Source organism: Scylla paramamosain, chromosome 27, assembly GCF_035594125.1.
Source record: "Scylla paramamosain isolate STU-SP2022 chromosome 27, ASM3559412v1, whole genome shotgun sequence".
In the NCBI taxonomy this organism is placed as follows: Eukaryota; Metazoa; Arthropoda; class Malacostraca; order Decapoda; family Portunidae; genus Scylla; species Scylla paramamosain.
Window position 1 is genome coordinate 1,081,002 of NC_087177.1, and position 21,743 is coordinate 1,102,744.

The 21,743-nt window shown below is 45.1% G+C and overlaps 1 protein-coding gene across 2 annotated transcripts in view; it reads right to left on the reverse strand.

Annotated features, from left to right (window-relative positions):
* Positions 1–1,236: 1,236 nt before the first annotated feature.
* LOC135114002 (putative neural-cadherin 2) overlaps positions 1,237–21,743 on the reverse strand; it is a 42,604-nt gene continuing 22,097 nt past the window's right edge. Inside the window, exons 9-30 of one of the 2 annotated variants that reach the window (XM_064029602.1) lie at positions 20,875–21,038; positions 18,725–18,874; positions 17,716–17,892; positions 12,200–12,602; positions 10,622–10,824; positions 9,366–9,532; positions 8,658–8,820; positions 8,335–8,505; positions 7,816–8,141; positions 7,463–7,667; positions 6,981–7,142; positions 6,515–6,730; positions 6,130–6,233; positions 5,753–5,905; positions 5,220–5,411; positions 4,744–4,934; positions 4,378–4,567; positions 4,017–4,159; positions 3,637–3,732; positions 3,174–3,398; positions 2,563–2,709; positions 1,237–2,191 (exon numbers count right to left, since the gene is read on the reverse strand). In XM_064029602.1, the coding sequence (XP_063885672.1) occupies positions 1,341–2,191; positions 2,563–2,709; positions 3,174–3,398; positions 3,637–3,732; positions 4,017–4,159; positions 4,378–4,567; positions 4,744–4,934; positions 5,220–5,411; positions 5,753–5,905; positions 6,130–6,233; positions 6,515–6,730; positions 6,981–7,142; positions 7,463–7,667; positions 7,816–8,141; positions 8,335–8,505; positions 8,658–8,820; positions 9,366–9,532; positions 10,622–10,824; positions 12,200–12,602; positions 17,716–17,892; positions 18,725–18,874; positions 20,875–21,038 (4,799 nt within the window). In that variant the 3' untranslated portion in view covers positions 1,237–1,340. Of the gene's footprint in view, positions 2,192–2,562; positions 2,710–3,173; positions 3,399–3,636; positions 3,733–4,016; positions 4,160–4,377; positions 4,568–4,743; positions 4,935–5,219; positions 5,412–5,752; positions 5,906–6,129; positions 6,234–6,514; positions 6,731–6,980; positions 7,143–7,462; positions 7,668–7,815; positions 8,142–8,334; positions 8,524–8,657; positions 8,821–9,365; positions 9,533–10,621; positions 10,825–12,199; positions 12,603–17,715; positions 17,893–18,724; positions 18,875–20,874; positions 21,039–21,743 lie in introns of both variants that reach the window. The other variant, XM_064029599.1, reaches the window with a different exon arrangement.

Sequence of the window (21,743 nt, forward strand, 5' to 3'; positions counted from 1 at the left end):
GCTACTGAGAGGAATTAAAGAAAGCCTTGATGCACCCAGCTCTTAGTTAAGAAAATATGTACTTGTGTCCATCTTCGATTTAGACCAGGCGATCTGTGTCCCTCTGGAAGATCACTGCAAGTCCTGCCAGATGCTTGTGGCCTCCTTTGAGGGAGGACAACATGGGGTGGGTGGAGAGGGGCTCCACCTTGCTCAAGGGGGATAGCTTGAAAGGAGAGAAGCAATGGAAACTTAGAAAGGGAAGGTTTGGTGTAGCACAGTACAGGAGACGCATGAAAGGTTTGGGTGTGATTGACTGCATGATGAAAATGAGACGTGGCAGGGAATAATTGTGTGGAGTGTAGTTGGTGAAAGAAGCAAGGGAAGAAAGAGGCAAAGAACGATTTGCACTAATCATGTCCTTATCTGTATGAAAAGGAACAGAGACCAAGGTGGCAGTGGTGTTTGGTAATATGGACAATAGTTAGAAAAGTTTATGCATGGTCTCGTGTGTATGCACCTGTAAATCTAAAGTGAAAAAAGGGGTGGATCTAGAAATTTTGGAATATACCCTAGATCAGGAAAATTGGGAGAAAAAAGGGTAGTCAGTTGGAGATACGAGAGGCAGGTTTAGTAGGAAAATGGAGAGCAGATGGAGTTAATGAGTGAAAAGAAAGTCTTGCAAACCACTCAAAATTAAATGATCTGCAGTTACACATAGAGGGAAAAGTGAGTGGTGAGAAGAGCTTGATTGATAAAGTAGCAGTGGTTTCCTACCATATCTCTTCGGAACTCTGTGTTGGCTGTAATATCACGTATTTCTGTGCACGACGCAGTATTTGTATAATCTTACATTGGAAATTTTCAAAGCTCATACAGATTTCTTCTTAAAGCCGTATAAACTAGCAGATGGTCAATGCAAAACTGGAAGTGAGGAATCTGAAGTTATCAAGGAATTATATGAGAATGAAAGTATTTGTTGAAAATATTTTGTAGATTTATTTACACACCATTTCGAGATACAAGCAAACCATAACATTCTGAACATCAGGTCTGAGAAAATATGGATATGTCGGTAAAAAGAAAGTGAAAAAATATTCCTTCCCTTTCGGCATTTACCTATTACTTTGACCAGTCATTAATTGTCTTTAATGTAGACAAAAATATATTCGTATTTACACAATTTCAATTCAAGTATTAATATATTTAATCATGTGTCGCTGCCATATAAAATACATCTTATATATTTACGTGAAGACAACCAAAATGTTAATTCAAAAAGCCCTCCGAGGGCCAGACAAGAGCGAGGGGCGCCATGTGTCGCCACCTCATCCCAGGAAGACATGTACCATAAAATTCCGTCACAAGAGAAAAAGATCTCCTCTGTCATAGTTCTTAGTGTTTTTGCTGAAGACTACGGGTGTAGTATTGGTGGTGTACGAACAGCTGGAAGTAAGAGCTTGGTTTTGGTGGCCAGATACCGCACAGCTTTTAGATCTGCTGTCCGCGGTACTGCACGGGGCTCCTGCCGGAGAACGAGCTATGGGGCATGGGCATCCTCCTCCAGGACTTAAGCCAGCAGTGATATAAGACACTGTGGAAAAGGATTTACTTCTCCTCGGTGCCCCTCCGTGTTGGCACTCGTGGCCTGTGTGTGCGGTGGCGCTACAGGCCAGACACAACGTGCCTGCTCGCGCTGGTGAGAGATCCCCGCCACGGGATGGAGATAACAGGGTCTTGCAGCACTTGCGTTCAGTATGGCACCCGTGAGTGGCATGTGCCTCGCAAGGGGTTGGAATAGTTCTGCTTTTACGAAGCGAATTCAGATTTCTTTCTGGGCTTCTGCTGAAATTATGCAGATTATTTACAAATATCTTTGGAGCCCTCGACCTGGGGAGAGAGTTGCATTTCCTGTATATGAGGCTTGCATGTATGCCGGTGTCGTAGTCAGTGATGACTGGCGCTGTGTGGCTGTCGTCGGAAGCATCTTTGGCGGCCTTAGATGGGGAAGTCTGCGCACCATCGCCCTTGCTGTACGATATATTGAAAGGCGTAAGGGTGGGGCGGACTTCCTCGGGCTTCTGTTGCTTGGAGACGTGGGAGTGGCGCCGCCCCGGAGACTGACCTGCTGACTGGCCCGTCAGACAGTTGAGGAGTGTGGCCACGTCCTGGAAGCCGCCGATCAGCTTTGCTTCGTCAGCACCGTCAGCTCCTGCGGATAGAGGGTCATCGAATCAGATTCATACCTTTCCATCTGTGTAGTCTCTACAGACCGTTTATCATTAACATGATACTTGGTAGATCTTCTTTCAGCATTTGGAAAGGACATTGCAATAGCCTTGTCTTTTTCAAATTTGTTTACTTATTCTTCTGTTTGAGTCTCTGCGGTGACTTTTTATTATTATTTATCTGTATTAATTTATTCATATATTTATGTGCTTACTTATTTATTATTATTATTATTATTATTATTATTATTATTATTATTATTATTATCATGACGAATAAAATTTCTTTATCTTTATTATCACTATTATTACTACTAGCAGGACCCGCTCGTGTTTAACACACACGCGACCTCACCAGAGCAGCAGGATGAGAGGGAGCCGGGTGAGCTGCCGTCCCCCTCGTAAGCGTAGTACCGGAGATCATCCAACGAGGGTAGGTGAGGGCAGCCACAGCCCCCCTCACCCCCAGCCCCTGACTTGCTCTTCTTCGCTGCCTTCATACCTGTTGGCAGTTGTCTGTTATCTGCTAGTTTGTAAACGTTTAATGCTGACGCGGTACCTCCTAAATGAGAACAAAGCGACCGACTACTATTACGTATGGGATGTCTCGTGGTAGTCTTGCTCCGCCTTGCTTTGGGGGTTGAACGTGGCTGCTGCGCTACCTCTGTACAGCACCAGTATTTTTCTTAAATATACCACAGCTTTCTACAGCGTGTTTCCCCTTCACCCTGGGAACACCTGTACTACAAATAATCAACTATTAAAAAGAACAGCGACGAAGAAAATTTCATTGAGTAAACATTCCTCCTTAGCCTTCATGCGCACTGCAAAGTGCTGTTTATTCAGGAAAAAAAATAATTTTGCTACGGAGGCAGATGCTTTTTTTGTTATAGTGTTCGTAACAGTCGTATTGAAAATCTAGATAAACTACAAACAAATTCTTAACTACATGGAAAACTAACGTACCGCTTGACTTAGCCTCGGTGCCATTAGTGGAAGGGGCTGGGTGATGCAATTCCGTGACGGTCTTGGTGGTTGAGTTGTCCCCTTCTTGGTTCCCGGCGGTAAGGGACTCCTGGTCCTGCTGAGCCTTGGGACATTCCGGCATTTCTGGTGATCGGCTGCAACGACTGCCTTGGCGAAATTTCCTCTTGCGCTGCTGACACACCATGTACACAGCCAGCACCATGCCTGAGGGAGGGGATAAATACATACTTTGAGGCAAAGAAGGCCTCCTTGGTTTTATGTAAGGCGCACAGCAACCTGGCTAGCATGACCATATAGTGAAGTGAGAGACAAAATAATAATCAGATATAATAACTAATATTGTGTTTTGCATATTGTCAGCCGATACTTTGATCCTTTTTAATTGTGTGTAAGACACAGGGCAGCCAGATAACTCCATGGCATTAGACACGCATGGTCGTACCCAGGATGACGCAGGAGAACACCAGCAGGAGGACGAGGGCGCTGAAGGAGAGAGTGAGGGCCGGGTACCTGGTCATCGACACAGTGCAGTGCTCACCTGTAACAAGAAAACCGTGGTTGTCCAGACTTTGGTAGATCATACAAACCTGATTTAATATTCATTAACGTTCTAGTATCCATAGCATCACCACGACGAAAACATATCTTGACATGACAGCGATAAGAAAAAAAAAAAAAAAGTGCGTCGAACCATAAATAAGCAATATGTGAAGGCATTATAATGAAGAATTTAAACACAGAAATACGATTTATGTATGTTCTCATAGTTCTGCGTGGTGGCAAGGCAGGGGCAGGTATCCTGACGGCTGCTGGGTGACTCACCGGTGAAAGGCTCGGGGCACAGACACAGGTAGCCTGGCTCGTGGTTGATACAAGTGCCTCCATTGAAGCATGGAGACCATAGGCACTCGTTCACGTCTCTGCAGGTGCCCGTCTCCCTCACCAGCGCAGCACCTTCACCACACCTATTGGATGGGTTGATTCTTCACTACACTCGAGGGCATACACAAGAGGGAAAGGCTTCTGCGTATTACTTTCCTTGGTTACAATGGAGACAACTTACTGCAAGTACTTTTTTTCCTTTAGAAACATGAATAAACAGGCTATCTCCTAAGTACAGGATGAATTAACCAAAAGAGAACCCATTGCAAGTGACCTGCATGAGCCCCGAATGCTGACTGACCCACACTCGTGCCTCCTCCAGACGTCGACGCAGGTGAGAGGCTCCGAGCAGGTAACATTGGCACAGGCGGCAGGGGCGAGACAGGAAGGACGTACATTGGTAAACATGGTGACCTCGGCCAAGGGCGTGATGTTAACGCGGGGTGGCAGGGGCAGGCTGATCCCCGACACACGCAGGTCATCCAGACATCCTGCGAGAGAAACAATGAGCGTCGTCATTTTCCTTAAGACTGTATCACTACGTACTGTCATCATAATCATCCTCCTCCATCATCCAGACAACCATGAATGTCTGTATCCAGACAACCATGAATGGCAGTGCTGTACAAGTACTTTGGTGCAAACTAACAGATTGCACGACACTCACCATCGCGAAAGTCACTGTGGACAGCTTGGAGGCTGACGCCCACGTATTCAGGAGAACCGCCCACGTGTACTCCCTCGTGCCGGTCAACTAGTAGTGGCGCTGTCCACCCATGCAGGGAGGAAGGCGTGGCGGTAGTGTTGTAGAGTGGACCGTCACCCTCATCTGCCAGCAGCTCCAGCCACTCGCCATGTCTGGCAAGTGATATTTCTTCTTTTTTTTTTTTTTCTATTTTAGCACGCAGTACACAGACTGATGATTCAATGGTTTTGGGAACGATCATAATATCTAATATGAAATAATATTTTTTACAAAAATACTAATTTATTAGGTGTTACCGAAAGACAATAGCTTTACAGAAAAGGCTGCAAAGCGTTCACGAATTCGTGTGTGATACATAATGATCACGGCAGCGGCTTAAGCTGCGTATATCTTAAAAAAAAAAAAAAAAAAGTTGCTCGATATGATGAAATGGTTACCTGCTGGCCGTGACGCTGTGCCACCTGCCGTCACTGAGGTGTGAGCGGGACAGACACAGCAGAGACTTCGCCCGAGGGTGCAACGTCAGCTGAACACACAAGTGGCCGGCAGCCAGGTGAATCACCATCTGATCACGCCCGTGGTGGGATGTCACAGCCAGGAGTTGACCTGAAGCTTCCCACGTGCGGAACCTGGTGAGGAGGTGGCAGTGGTGGTGGCGGTAGAACACAATGGAATACAAAGAAGTAAGAGGAACAGAAATGGGAAGACGTGGCAAGAAGAAAGAAGCGATAGAAAAGGGAGAGAAAGAGAGGAGAAAATTTTCTTTGGGATAAAAAAAAGAAAAAGAAAAAGAAAAAAAAAAAAAAAAAAAAAAAAAAAAAATATATATATATATATATATATATATATATATATATATATATATATATATATATATATATATATATATATATATATATATATATATATATATATATATATATATATATATATATAATTCTTTATGAATCTGACGTAATTAATCACTTACCGCAATTGCAATGTAGTTGTGCTTGTAGGCGGTGATGATGACAGGGCCATTTTGATGTAACTGTTTGGGGAAAAGGAGGCGGGAGTGGATGGCTGGCTGCAGGACGGTCCCGTCCATCCGAGATTACACACACACCCAACCTCCTCCACACATCTGCACGCCCCGCAGTCATTCAGACACAGTAAAGGTCTTGTTAGTTTGTGTTGGACATGTAGCAGAATGTATTCAGTATTTAGTTTGTAGCTGTTTTCTTAAAGGCTCAAACAGATGTTGCTCATGATTGGCTTATTGTGAAGGTCACTTTGGATTGACAAATTTTTAGCTATTATAGTCAGCGATACTGACGTTGATGTGGAAACTTTAGGTAAAAACAGTACCTGGAGTTGTCTGAACATCGGTGGCCGGCGAGGGGGCAGGTGTCGTAGCCAGCACAGCCCGGCCAGCTGCCAGCACTCAGCACCTCCTCACCCAGGTCACGCAACTGCCGCCAGTGGGATTTTTATCTTAATGCATTATAAGAAAGCGAACTCTAACATTACTGGGATATATATATATATATATATATATATATATATATATATATATATATATATATATATATATATATATATATATATATATATATATATATATATATATATATTATTTTTATCATTATTATCTATTTGTTTGTTTATTCATTAGATTAATATTTCTTAATATTAATCTAATTTCTCTGAACTTGTTTTTATATTTATCTGTAATGATTGTATTGTCCCTCACCTCCCCGTTGACACGCAGGTTCCTGATACAGCCATGGAAGGCGGAGGAAGCGATGGGGGCAGGCCAGCCATGGTCCAGATGCCGGGGAGGAGCATGGGCCATGCCTCCGACCTGCAGAGGCGCCATCACTTTTAGACCGCCCACACCAGCTGCTAGGGCCGCTCCGACGTGGCATCCCTCTCCGCCATTGCAGGTGTCAACCACCATCTCCGCTCTCTGAAACGTGGGACAGCTTCACTGGAGACAGAACTTTGGGTAAGGATGTATAAGTTGTTTTCCTTAGTCATCTATACCAGTATAAGTTGCTAGTGTACGTGTAGTGAAAGACAGTGTAGAAAGATCAAAGCTCCTGAGTCATCCTGTTGAAGCAAACGACCAGAAGTGAACAGCGGGTGAGACAGCGAGTGAGGGTCTTTTGTAGCTATTGGTCTTCCTTGTATGGAGGTTGTGCTGGATCAGGTCTTACCTCATTGCCCCACATGACGTCAAGACGGTGCCAGCGGCCGTCTGCGAGCGACGGGGAGCGGGATGCGGCCCCCATGCCTGTTGTGAGCAGGATGGGACTTGTGCCTAAGTCCAGCATCACCCGCGGCCACCCGTCTCTCAGCTCCACGCTCAGCACGTCTTCCTAAGCACGGCAGAATCTTGTTACACACACACACACACACACACACACACACACACACACACACACACACACACACACACACACACACACACACACACACACACACACACACACACACACACACACACACACACATTTTAATTTGAGGTCATCAGGCATTCAGGATGTAATGTACACAATTGATGAACATCCGTCAGCATCAGCAAAAGTACATCGCTAACATGGAAGTGTATGGCAAGAAAGAATATAATCAGTTATACTATATCACTGTTGTGTGTGTGTGTGTGTGTATGTGTGTGTGTGACAGAGAGGAGGAGCACCTGCACGAATTGAGGCGAGGGAGCCGAGGCGGGGGCAGGCCCGGCGTACAACAGGAGGCATTCCGAGCAGCGAGCACGAAACTCAAGGGTGATGTGAACACTGGGGCAGCTGGGCACCGGGGACACCCACGCCCACCCGTCACCCGCGAAACGTCGGCTTAGCTGCTTGCAGATGGATCCACTAGTGCCCTGTGGACACACGCACCTGCAGACAACGGGAGAGAGGGAGGGAAGAGAGGGTGGTCAGAAAGTCAAATGCCTCTCTCTCTCTCTCTCTCTCTCTCTCTCTCTCTCTCTCTCTCTCTCCAACAGTTGCAGCGGAAAAAAATAATAGAAATATGAGTAATATTCACCTCGGGCCGCGAGGCTTGGCGATACAGCGGCCGTGGTTAAGGCAGGGGCTTGGCTGGCATGACGTGGGGCGGGTGACTGCGGCTACACTGGGCTGGTGGCCCTTCACGCTGGCCAGCTGCTCTTCCTCATGGTACTCTTGGTATTGTTGTTGCAAGATTTGTGGCTGACGTGAGCGGCAGCTGCACCCACTGGCCACGGTGAGGAAGCGCGGCGTGACGAGGGCTGTTCTGTTGGCGTCCACCACCCACACTCCTGAGGCCCCGGCACGAGCCAGGCACACGCCCACCCCGACCTCTGTCATTACCACACCGCTCTCCGCGGCGATCTGCCAAACCAAATTGTGCCATCAAGTTCACGAACATTTGGTTTACCCATTTTCTGCTTAAAAGAAATATTCTTCAGCTACAAAAATATGATTTTTGCATAACTACAACTGTGTGTGTGTGTGTGTGTGTGTGTGTGTAACATATTGATAATCTATATGGGTGGGTAGTGATAATCTGTATGGGAGGTCCCACCTGACGGCGGTGTAGAAGGAGCAGCTGGTCGAGGGGTTGACGTGGTCGCGCGGCAAGCCACACCCTGGAGGTGCGACGGCTGGGGACAGCAGCACTGCGCTGCTCCTCGAGGCTCACCACCACCACTTTTGACTCTGCCAAGGACTCCACCGCCCCGACAAGGGCTTCCAGCTGAGAGATGGAGCTGCCCTGAGGCACCAGCAGACAATAGCTACTTGAATGCTAGATCGTAAGTTACGGAAAATGTTGTTCTGAAAACCCACATTTACGAGTAAATATCATGGCTCCAAAATAAAAACTGACTGGCGCGATGCAAATCTAACCTGATGACGAGAAAGTAGCTGCTCGGGGGAGTGGGAGGCGAGGGTGACAGGCACTGCCCAGGGCATCACATCCTCACTCAGGCTGGTGACGTAAACGGTGACGTTGGCGGCGACTTCCGTCTGGCCATGTGTGGCGTCACTCACCCAAAATTGGAGGAAGTACCTTTGGGAGAAATGTCCAATTTGACTATACCGGGAACTGTGCATCATTTAGTAATGTAGTAATGTTGAACTGACAATACAAAGTTGCCAGACCATTAGAGTGTTAGGGAGCAGCAAGAATCTCTCCTAAATATAAGTGGTAAAGGTGGTAAAAATTTCTCGAGACAAAGCATTAACGGACCCAATGGATGAGCTTTAAAAACCTGCAGAAAAACCAGGAACACATACGTAGAAATTATATATATATATATATATATATATATATATATATATATATATATATATATATATATATATATATATATATATATATATATATATATATATATATATATATATATATATATATATATATATATATATATATATATATATATATATATATATATATATATATATATATATATATATATATATATATATATATATATATATATATATATATATTTTTTTTTTTTTTTTTAGAGACGCTAATTGGTGATCTTATATGTTTACTTATCTATTTTCTATACTCAAGCATGTCGGTGGTTGGTGTATTCGACTTACGATCCGTCGCTGGCGTGCGGGGCGAGGGCGAGGTGGCCATCCCGCGGATCGAGAGTGAAGAGCGGATGTGCGATGCGGCGCCGCCACTCCCAGGTCTTCTGGCCGGCGTCCCAGTCGTCGGGATCTGCTACGTATACTCTGCCCAGAGATACACCCTCCACCTGCCCCTGAGGGAGGAGACAATCGCGGGTCCCCATCGTCACTACCCTCAACATTTAGTAAGTAATTTATCAGCACGGGGATCTCTCTCTCTCTCTCTCTCTCTCTCTCTCTCTCTCTCTCTCTCTCTCTCTCTCTCTCTCTCTCTCTCTCTCTCTCTCTCTCTGTTCGTAAGTCAAAGTGAGAATAACATTGAATCAGCCTCTGAACCAATATTTTTTAGGATTTAGGGTTGAGATTAAATGGCACGCTTTTGACCCCTACAAGTCATTCACGAGGATCAGATGGCAGAATTAAACAATCTATCTATCTATCTATCTACCTACCTATCTATCTATCTATCTATCTATCTATCTATCTATCTATCTGTCTATCCATCCCATCCCATCCATCCATCTATCTATCTATCTATGTAAACTTCACAAACAGTAAACTTTAATTGATATCACGTTTTTTTTTTCGAGTCGCTTGCTACCAATGGGCAGGACAAGGGAGAACCTGAGTGGTGAGAGCGAGTGTGTGGAGGGGAGGCGCAGCTGCAGGAAAGAGCTGCAGGAACAGATTAAATGTCCTCTTTGTCAGGGTCACACAGAATGGCCGTGGGATGATGTTAAGGAAGTGTGGAAACGATTAGTGTCATGTGAATATATTTGTGGTATTTCATTATCCTTTTCGACCTCACCATGTGTTTATAAAATTCGTTATAGATGAAATTGCTCACTTAAATTGAACTAAGGATGGGCACATGACGGGTTTTTAACAGTGAAGAAACAATGGATGGAGAACTGGAGTATTGGCGTGCTGGAGAAGTGGGGCAAGGCTAAAAGGAGAGGCCTTCGCGGCGTCCACCCTTACATGCGGCCAGACGACGATGCAATGAAGGAAGTGATCAAGATTCAGAAGAGGTAGAGAATGACAGTATTAATGGGAGTACTCGTTGTCAGCGGCGCCGCGTGACGGAGGGCAAGACAGGCGGTAGTGATTCTGTCCCGCATGAGTGAGAGAACGTAAGTAGTACCAGTCCATGAAACATCAAGACAAGAAGCTCAAGAGTGGAAGGAATTGGTAAGATGAGAAAGTGAGAGTAAAAGCCTTACGGTGATGCGCGTGACGGAGATGACCTTGGCTGCGGGACTCATGAGGTTGTCGTTGACATCGGTGACGGTGACGGTGATGGTGACGGTAGCGGTGAGGCCCCGCGCGTCCCCCACCACCAGGGGCAGCAGGCGGGTGGGTTCTGCTTCTCGGTCCAGCGGCCTCAGGGAAGTCACTACCGCCACGCCACGCCCCTCGTCCCCTCCTAATGAAAAAAAAAAAAAAAAAAAAATAGAAATAAAAAAATAGCCGCCTCTTACTCCCCGACTGGAAGCATTTACCGTGATATCTAACTTACATCTTATAAAATAGGTGTTTAAGGATATTAGACCTGGGAATTTATGATTAGTATTTTTTTCGTCTTACTTTTAAACTCAAGTTCCATTTCATCATGTTTCATAACTTACCGAATATTGACCGTTGAATGTTTAGTTAGTAATTACCAGACGAATATTCATCTACATGAGTGACTCCCAAACTGGAGACCGTGGCTCCCTCGGGGCACTTTTCGCCGTCTCGAGGTGGCCGTAATGCTGCACTTAATGAAAGGGCCCAGGAAGCTATTTCGGAGTAACATGGGACGCGGCTCATGCAGAGTAGAGGCAACCATGCTACGGGAGTTTTTACATACATTGTCAAAAGGATCCAGGCATATCTATCTTTTTTTTCTCTTCCTCTTCCCCTTTTTTTTTTTTTTATACAGTGACTACCTTAAGGATTCAGGCAAATGTTTTATCCTTTCCTTCCTCCCTCTCTCCCTTCATTATCTTCAGCATGGTCTCTAGTTTTAGTAACAAAAGATCTCATAGTCTTTTTATATTTCGCTTCCACTGAATTCCCGTAATAGTCAGTAAAGCCCGTGAAGAAACGTTTGAAAAAAAAAAAAAAAAACTCAGCAGGAAAGAAAAATGAAGTGAATTATTTACTCGCATCGTTACATCCTTCAGACGAAAATGAATAGCCTTCGTCGATAATTGGGATATATGTGAAAGGACTTGTGGCTGCCCAGCGTGTGTTCGGGTAGTTAGTGAGGATACAGTAATTACTACCTTGTGCCCTATGCTGCCCCTGCCTGCTCCCCTCCTTTCTCCTCTTACTTGTTCCCTCGCCCCTCTTCCTCACGCTCCTCCTTTTCCTTTTTCCTCTCTCTCGGCTTCCGTTCGGTCTTTGCACTCCATTAAGGGAACACATGGCTGAACACATCACTGCTAAGTCGACAGCGGGTACTTAGAACGGCGCCAACTTTTGTGATCAGGGAGACTTGTGTGGCTGGGACGGAGCACACGACGCCCACATCTGTGCCAGTCCCCTTCACCAGCCCCTCCCCCTCCAATGTAGCCTTCTAGTAGTGGGAGGACGGTGGGGAGAGGGTGGGAAGGGTCATATGGGACATTTGTTTATGGCTGAGGGGAGGCTGCAAATTCTAGATTCAATATTATTAACATAATTGACATTTGCGGTTTTTGCGGGTGTGCACCACATAGGTAGACAGCGATATTACGGCCCGTATAGCCACACAACATCCCTTGTCTGCTTATTACAATTAGGTGAGAACGAGTTTGATCTTGAAGATCACTTACTACTGTCGAAATCAACGGCGAAGTCTTCTCTAACTTTGGCAGGAGTGGAGGTGTCCAGAACAACAGTGAAAGGAGGGCCGTGGCCGAGGGTCCAATCGTCTGCGTCACCCAGTGTGACGTTAGCCACGTGCCTTGGCCAGCTGTTTTCTGGCACGTGCAGGGCTGCAGGCCCGGCCACATGCGGTGGATTGTCGTTCACGTCTAGAACAGGCAGCAGAAGCGTCGCCGTGGCGGTGCGGGATGGCTGGCCTCCATCCACGGCCCACACTCGCACCTCGTGACTGGCTGCTGTCTCTCGGTCCAGCAGCCTTCGCAGCCACACACGGCCCTCTCTATCCACTGCGAACTGTCTGCCAGGATCACTGGCGGGATCTATGGCATAATGAATTTCTTCCAGACCATCCTGCAAAGAAGAAGAACAATGGTTAAAGCGAGGCAGATTTGTTCCCTCGGCTGAGAGAATTATTACAGAGTTCTTTATAAATAGCTTTGACATGTCTGGATCTCAGCAACATTCAATGTGTTTGCGTCAGTGGAGTCATCAGGGAAGTGATTGAAACAGTTCAGAATCCTATGATAAAAGAATATTCCTGATGAAATGTAAGAATAGTTCTTGGATACGAGGTTCAGTTCGACAGTTCAAGATGATTTTAAAGAGCCATCTTCGGAGAATTTCTGGCTCAAATATGCACTGTTTGCTCAATACTCGAGTAGCATATATTATTGTTAGTCATTTTCAACTCATATTGCTATTGTTATAAAGATGAAAAAAAAAAGGAAAAAAAAAGAAACATATTGAAAAGACAAGCAATGTGTTTTGTCATTGTCAGAGAAGAAGCAAGGCATCCTTAATATCCGTGACGGCTGAGTGTTGCAAAAGTTGGATATTGTCGGTAATGTAATTTGTTTCAGATCCTTAAAATTCGTATGCAATTCCTATTTTCATCTCGATATTACATTTCTGGTACCTTGATTTCATAAAGCTTACTGTTATCAGGAAAGAATAGATTGTTATTGGTGATTCAAACAACAGTGCGAGTTTGCTGAAACCTCTGTGATGGTGATGGTGGTGCTGGTAGTAGTAGTAGTAGTAGTAGTAGTAGTAGTAGTAGTAGTAATAGCAGTAATAATAGTAGCCTATAGGTAAAAGTACTGAAAGTGGTACCTTAGCCTGTAGTAGTAGTAGTAGTAGTAGTAGTAGTAGTAGTAGTAGTAGCTTACGGGTAAGGGCAACATAAATAGTAACGTAGCAGAAGTGGTTTGCTCTCTGTGAAATGTTTGGGCGATTTTGTACGTTAAATATTAAGGGGAGGCATTTTTTTTCCCTCGTCTGGCACTGATGAGCAACAACCATAATTTCTCGTTAAATCGTTTTAAAGCAAAGACGTCACATTGCACTCTGACGTCAAATTAACTTTTACGTTGCAAATTCCTATAAATCTAATTCAATGAAGTGGCCTTTAATATCGCGGAACATAAGATAGCAACACCTCTAAATGATGTATAACTTGGGCTCTACTTTACGCCGCGCAAGCAGAATATGTGTTATGTGTCGCGCCCCGGGGACCGCAGAGGGAAACAAGCCTAGCAGGCGACTGCAGAGTGTTAGGTAATTTGTGCCGCGGCGGTAGTTAGGTGGTGTGGAGCAGCTGGCGAGTTTCCCCGAGAAGCAGAACAGTACAAAGTAAGGTACGGATGCAGTTTTACTTGTCTAAAATAGTAAGTGAAGTGAAATAGGGAACAGGGGTGTTGATGCGTCTGGCGCACCTAAGCTAGTCACCCGGGTCCGCCTCCTTTCCTGCTAGTAATTATGGGGTGCATTTTACCTTAAGTCCGCGTCGTTTACAGTAGCAAAACTTAGGAGTAGTAGTATATAAGGTGGGCTTTCCTGTGATGTAGGTGAGTGTAGATGTGTAGTGTAGTTGCTAGGAGGCAGTTTCAGGTAGTGCCGGTAATTTGTCGTTAGGGGTGGGGGGGGATACCCTCTGTTTACTTCAGGGGGATAATATGATTGATTTAATTTGCTTCAGGGAATTTACTTTTGATTGGGTATGGGTGTTGGGTAAATATTAATTCGATGTGGATTTTACGGGTAGATAACAGCGGTGTCTTGAGGCCGAACTGACTCACTGCATGGTTCAGATAATAACAATTTCATGGGGAATCCTGTGAATCTTGAGGGTTTGTTAGGAGAGGGGCAGGGGTGAGGTGCGGACTTAAGGAAAAATGTTCACCCTATTAGGAACTACTGGTGGAGAAAGTATCTCTTATGTATGCAAAAACAGTCCTTCCTGTGGCAGTAATGGCGGGGCCGGCGATCCTGCCTGCCGGAAACTTCCTCAGACTGCAAAGAGTTGCGGGGACAGTTTTCAGACTTTATCATCTCGACGCGCCTTGGAAAATATCCCATCACTCGTACTTAACTGGCGCAGCGGATTGTGAATGGTAGTCTAGCCACCGAAGGGATTTAAAACTGCCTGGTGACTGATGCTTAACCGCGTAAAGTAGCATTTATTTTCTCATAACAAGTAATCAATCCATACATAAATCGGGTAGTGTTGTCAGCTTCTTTGACAGTCATTCTGCCAGTGTGATTATAATATTAATGTGATGTGGTTAGATTTTACCTCATGGACAGCAGTTGTTAGCCTTCTCGTACTGATAAGAATTACTGGTTGTTACGTCACCACTCCATGTAGAGAGATGTGTATTGGTGTTGAATTTCTGGGTTTTTGTCAAGGTACAGTGACTGGCAAGGCGGTAAGGCGTCTCGGCGGTGGCAGGCTAGGCGACATTCCCTATCGAGTAGAGTCAGAATTAAAATTTTTTTCTTCTATATCACTTTTTTCTTTATATGTAAGGCAAATGTTAATGCAGTATTGAGTAATCAGTTGTCAGAACATGATAGTGCCACAAGAGCACTGCAGTAGTCATGGAGTCAAACACTGCCGCCACCACACTCTCGTCTCATCCCAGGTTATTATCAAATATTACTGGAGTGCCCGTATTAGCAGCACGGTTTGCAGCGGCACTGGATTATGGTGTAGTTATTCATGGTATTAACTGCTCAGTTTTTCCTCCCCTTTCTTGCCACATACCACTGTGAGAAATTTTCAGTTAATTTTTATTATTAGGACCAGAATAAGTCCTCGCATTCTTCAGAGCTCTAAGCGTTACGGATGGTTATGATTACTGGAGGCTGTGCAGTTTCATACTCGTACAAAGTCGTAACACGTTGAAAGCTTCGCATCACATGTGAAATAACTGCTCCCATGTTTGTATTATCGTGTGTTGTTCTCGGGAAATGTGTGTGCGTGCGCGCGCGCGCTAGTGTGTATGTACCTTTTGTGTCGTCCTGTGTCAAACAAAACATGCGTGTGTTTTGTCTGATCACCAATTAATCCATTAATCGAATTTTCCGTCAAGTGGCGCCTCGTGCCGGGCTGACGCTCGCACAGCCTGTTCAAGTAAACACAAACTGGACATTTACCTGCACGCAGGCTGATCGTGTACAGTACCATGTCACCCATGTACAAGTAAGCCGCTTACGGGCACACACGTATACAGTGAAGTACCGTACAATTGTACTTTCCAGAGAAAACAAATTCAAAGGAATATGAATGTAAATGTAATCGCATTCACATTCATGACATTTCTTCATGAAAGTCAAGAACATTGAAACACAGCACGGTACTGTACTTTAAAGTGGGTCACAGTAATGTTGTTGAATTTATTAATATCCACGTATACATGGACACGATATATGTATCTACGCCAGCCATGCAGATACATGTAAGGCACGGGCGTGTAGGTAACACCAGAGCCATCATGTGTGTATCGTATACACAATCCAAAAGCGAAATATCTTGTTCCGTGCACAGTGCCTCCCTTGTCCCTTGCCCCACCTCTCTCACAACACACACACACACACACACACACACACACACACACACACACACACATATACACACATTTTTACGAAAATCTGAAGTGGTGAACCATTTTTATTTCTGTTTTTCCTTCCTTTTACTTTTTTTTTCTCTTTCCTTTCGTTGTTTTTTCTTCACACTGCGCAGGGGTGAGTAGTGGCTGTATGTGCGGATTTATCAATTGGCAAATAGGTGTACATAGGTGGGTGATTGATGTCAGCAAGGGGTCGGTGGTGAGTGGTGACTGGAAGTACACGAGTAGAGTTCACAAAGACGGGTGATAGGGCAGTGGGTAGATGAGTGAATTAAGGGGTGATTGAGTGTGTTTGTGGGTGAATGAGTAAGTGATGAATGAGTGCAACCATTGCTGGGTGATGGAATGAGTGTACCGGCGGGTGAGAGAACAAGTGGGCCTGAGTGAGTGGATGCATAAGTGAGTGAATGGGAGAGTGGATATAGTAAATGCATTAGTGTATGGATAAATGAGTGAATGGGGAATGAGTGCACTGGTATGCGTGTGAATGAAGGCTGAAGTATGCTTGCTGCCTTTCCGTCATCCAGTAGATAGACACCTATTAATGGCCGGCAGTGTGATTTACATAGGTAGATAAAAGGCCCACTATATAGGCAAGTGAGGGCGTCAATGGTGCCTGCAGGTGTACAAGGACACGCATATATAGGCAATAAAGGCACCGGGCGTGAGAGAAGTGCTCGTTGCAGTGTCACCGTCAGTAATGGAGAGGCGGGATCCATCAGTCTTCACTTGGTGTTGAAATATGGGCAGTTTAATGCAGCAAATGTCATGGGCTCACTATACATGAATGCAAAGTGTTACGAGTAGGGGACGCTTTACAGTGCAACAATTACATTTCGTTGCGTGTGTGTGTGTGTGTGTGTGTGTGTGTGTGTGTGTGTGTGTGTGTGTGTGTGTGTCCCTGCTCTTTCAGTGACACAGGTAGCCATGTTGCGTTTTATGTACGGATACTTTGTATTCATTTGCATATTTATTTACAAAGTAATACAATGATACAGGCGACACTAGATGCATCCTGATAAAATATCAACGTTGACAAATTGAGACTAATTCAGAGTCATTATTAGTCTCTTTAAAAATGTTCGGAAAGCGTTTTTTGTTTATTTATTTTTATACACAATATAGGATGTGATCTGTCCCAGTTTACGTGAAGGAAAAGGATAGTGAGGGTCTTCTTTGGCTAGTGATAATGCGATGGAGTACGACCGTGTTCCTGCCGGCGAGTCTGAGAACGGCTTGGTAGTGATGGTCGTCTTTGTACAGTCACAAGTAAAGTAAGCTTCTGCTCTCACCTCCCCGTGTTCTGTCCTTTTTCTTAGTCATCTCTCTACAGAGCGTGATTGATCCTAAGTAGATCCGGGGACATTCACATTCAGAAAACAACAGACAAAGAAAAAAAGTGGGTGCTGATTATTCAACCTCTGAATTCAAGTTCGCCACAGTAGTGATCGAGATATTAAGTGTATAGCAGGTCAAGTCTTGGGTGGCGCTATATGACCCCGTTGTTGCGGCGCATTACAGTCAATCGATTAAGGTTTGGGTGCATCACTTACCTGGTCAATGTCCGTGGCGGTGAAGGAGGCGAGGGAGTGGCCCAGCGGGGTGTCCTCTGGCAGGGTGAGGTTGACCAAGTTCGTGGCGAAGCGAGGCGCGTTGTCGTTGTCATCCAGCAACAGCACCCTCACCCACGCCGAGTCCATGTGCCGCGCCTCCTGCCAACCCACCTCGCCCTGGGACGCGGAGGCGGTGAAGGCGGAGATTAGTGGGTAAGGATGCGTCAAGGGACATCCTTCAATTCTCTTTCAGGTAAATGCGTATGAAATAGTTGCTGTGATTTCCTACCTTTGTGCTGTATGATGCGTTAAAGGTAGGAATAAACGTGTTTATATTAAAAAAAAAAATCGTTTATATACGTTGATGAAGAGAAAGTGGAAGGAAACACCTTCAGTTTAGGTGATCAGGTGTTGCATCAATTAAATGGCTTCTGTTTGTACGAAAGTTAAGGGAGGCAGTAGTTAAAATAGAAGTGAAATGTAACTCTGCTCTGTTGTGTGCATACAGTATTACAAACACGTATCGTATCGTGATAACACTGCATTATTTACCTAAAGTTGCAGCTCTCTATCTACGCTCAGTCAGGTTTGTTGTATCGTATTAATACATTCACTAGCTTTTCCTTCCATCTCCGTCTGTCTCCTTTCCTTCCTCCTCCTAGCTGGTCTGCCTGCCTTCCTGTCTGTCTCCTTCCTCGCCTGCCTCCCTGGTTTATTTCCATTCCTTCTACTTTGTTCCCTGCATGCCTCCCTCGGTTCCTTCTCCTCCCTACCTCCGTTTCTTTTTCCTTTTCGCTTTCTATCCTTCTTCTCTTCCTTATTGCCTTCCTTTCCCATCTCCAGGCTCTCTACGTATCCTACTTCCTCCTTTAGTTTCCTCTCTGCGTCCCTTGCATCCCTGCCTTCCTCTCTAGCTCATTACCGCACAAAGGATGAAGGTTCGTATGTTCATTGCATCAAAGTAACAGTAATTGGCGTTCCCGTTGTCACCCCGGAGCACTACTGTCACCTGATCAGAGACTTGGATCTTGAACTTGAAGCCCCGTCGCTGGCTGGGGTCTTCGTAGTCGAGTGAGTTGAGGGCCTGCAGGGCGCCGCTGTGGTTCCTGGCAGGCACCACCGCAAATCTCTCCCACCCGTAGCCACTGCCCGACACTACCTGTAGCACCATCACCACCATCACCACCACATTCATTAGATGTTTGACCTGGTAGTGATATTTCATGTTTTCACTTTTACACACACAACACACACACACACACACACACACACACACACACACACACACACACACACACACACACACGCAGCCAGAGTCGTTCACGGGCTTCCAGCAAAGACCAGCACCTACACAAGGAACTCTTTTAGCCTGCCAGTCTCCGCGCGAACGCAATGTGTTTAGCAGTGCATTGTGAGCCGCAGCGATAAGGTCATGGGAGCAAAAGAAACACACCTATGCGCAAAATCATGCCAAGATTATTGTGGAGTGGCGTTGCAAATCACTTTCATAGCCTGTGATTGTGTTGCCCTCGCCTAATTAACGCTGCTGGGCTGTTTAACCTCCCTCTCTCTAACATTCGTAGGTGTTCATTGTGTTTCCTTTCCTCATTCCTTCATTCATTCTCGGATTCTTATCTCTCCTCATTTTCCCGTTTCCGTTATCATTCTCATCCTTTCCCACTCACAGGGATCGACTGTTTTCTTTCCTCACGAGCGCTGTCTGGTTCTTTCTCTCCCGTACTCTATCAAGCGCTGACTCCTTCCCTTTCTCATTAACACTTGGATATTCTTTCTCTTTAAACTAACGCGCGTTGATCATCTATCTTTTACTCTTGAACACTGCTAGGCTTTTCTTTTTCCTCATACTGACAAACATTGGTTCTCTTTCCTTTCTCTCATTAACCCTTTGACTGCTAATGGCAACATCACACCTGTTATCTTATTAAACTAAACATGGATGATTCTACTGAGCAATAATAAAACATGAAGCGCCAGACTGAACCACTCGACCTCCTCTTTTCCTGTCCGCGGTGCCTTTCGAAACCGTATTCTTTATTTGCACCACACTATTTCATTAATTAAGACAGGAGAGACCATAACATTCAGAGTTCAGGCTGTCATACTTTTTCCACGACATCCTCCTCTTGATAGTCCCACAAGTGCTGATTCTGCGTCTTTTTCTCTTCATTAACACCGTCAGGCCTAGGGCAAGGGTTGTGAATGCAGTGAAACAAGGGGTGTGACTGAGGAAGGCGCAGAAGATCTAATGCGTTGAAGGGTGATCCGCTGTGGCGACCCCTTATGGAGTAACAATGAAGTGAAAGTGATTCTTTATTCTCCTCTCCTCACAAGTGTTCATTTTGGGTTACTTCCTCGCAAACCTTACCAGCCTACCTGTTCCTCCCAAGGTGTTAGAAGGCTTGGGTACTCCACTTCATTAATCTTACCATTTAATTTCTCCTTAGACGTTGACAGGCATTGGATCGCCTCTTTTCACCGTCTCTGCCACACACACACACACACACATACACACGCACACACATACACACACAGAGGCAAAGCAGAATTTGTCATAATCATCAATAAGGCTTTTGATCTTAATATAATATAAAGATAAATTGGATTGGGTATTATCTGATTAGCGCCAAGAATTTTTTCCCCTGGCGTGCCTCGAGGTTATTACTTGGCTTACGATCTTTTTGTGCTGGATTTTTGGATGAGTGCTGGTGATCTCAAAGCGCTGGTATATGTATGGATATTGTTTATTATTATTATTATTATTATTATTATTATTATTATTATTATTATTATTATTATTATTATTATTATTATTATTATTATTACTGTCGTTGTTATTGTTAATGGTGGTGGTGATGTGGCGTTAATTATGTCCTGTTAAAAATATTGGTTAATTAATTAGAAAATGAGTCGATTTAGTAGTGAATTATGCATTGTGTATTTGTATAACATTTCTCCACAACTGACTGATTTCCGAATTGACAGATCACAGATAGTCGACTTTCCACTACGACTATTACACATCTATTCCTGCACCACACCGCACCGCCGACTTTTCACCATAACTTTTACATCCATTGCTGCACCGCACCGCTCCACACCTCCCTGCTTGCCCGCATACGTAACACTAGTACAGTATACCTTGAAGGCGAAGTCATTGGTAGTGTCGGGGTCACGGACTGAGAGGAGAGCGAGGGAAGTGTTTGGGGTGACGGACTCTGGCACCGTCACCACCCACTCCCGCCGGCTGAACTTCGGGGACACGTCGTTCTCGTCCCCCAGCGCCACCACCACTGTGCCCGTGCCTGTGGGAGACGGAGAGATGGGAGTAATGATGAGGAAACAGACACAAAGGGGAGGAAGGAGGGAGATAAGGAGGGTAGGACTGAGACAAGGGGAAGAAGAAAGGAGAGAGCCAAAGAGTATGTGGGAAATGAGAGAGAGAGAGAGAGAGAGAGAGAGAGAGAGAGAGAGAGAGAGAGAGAGAGAGAGAGAGAGAGAGAGAGAGAGAGAGAGAGAGAGAGAGAGAGAGAGAGAGAGAAGGGAAGAAAGGTTTAGAAAGGGTGAAAAGGAGGAAAGGAAAAGTATAAGGACTGAGAGCCAGTGGAAGAGGAAGGAAGGCAGGAAAGAGAGAGAGAGGGAGGATATATAAAAATGAAAGGAGAAAAGAAAAATATAAGGGAGAAAGGGAGAAAAGGGAAACGATGAGAGGGAAATAGGGGACGGGGGAAGGGAAGAAAATGGAAAAAAGGAGGCACGGAAAAAAAATTGAGTTATTGCGAACATGGTGCGCGAAACCCGGCTTGTAATATATCACGTGATTGGGAGTGTCTGGCGGGTGTCTCAGGCTGTCACCACCTTACCGCAGGACTTGGCATTTTTCGGATACCACAGTGTTTTTGCGTTGCCTCTGCTGCCTGCCTGCGTGTCTGCCAGCTTTGCGGAGGGTTAAAATGTCAGTAATGTTTTTTGAGCTTGAATACTGTGATGGCTACGAATACTTTGGTAAA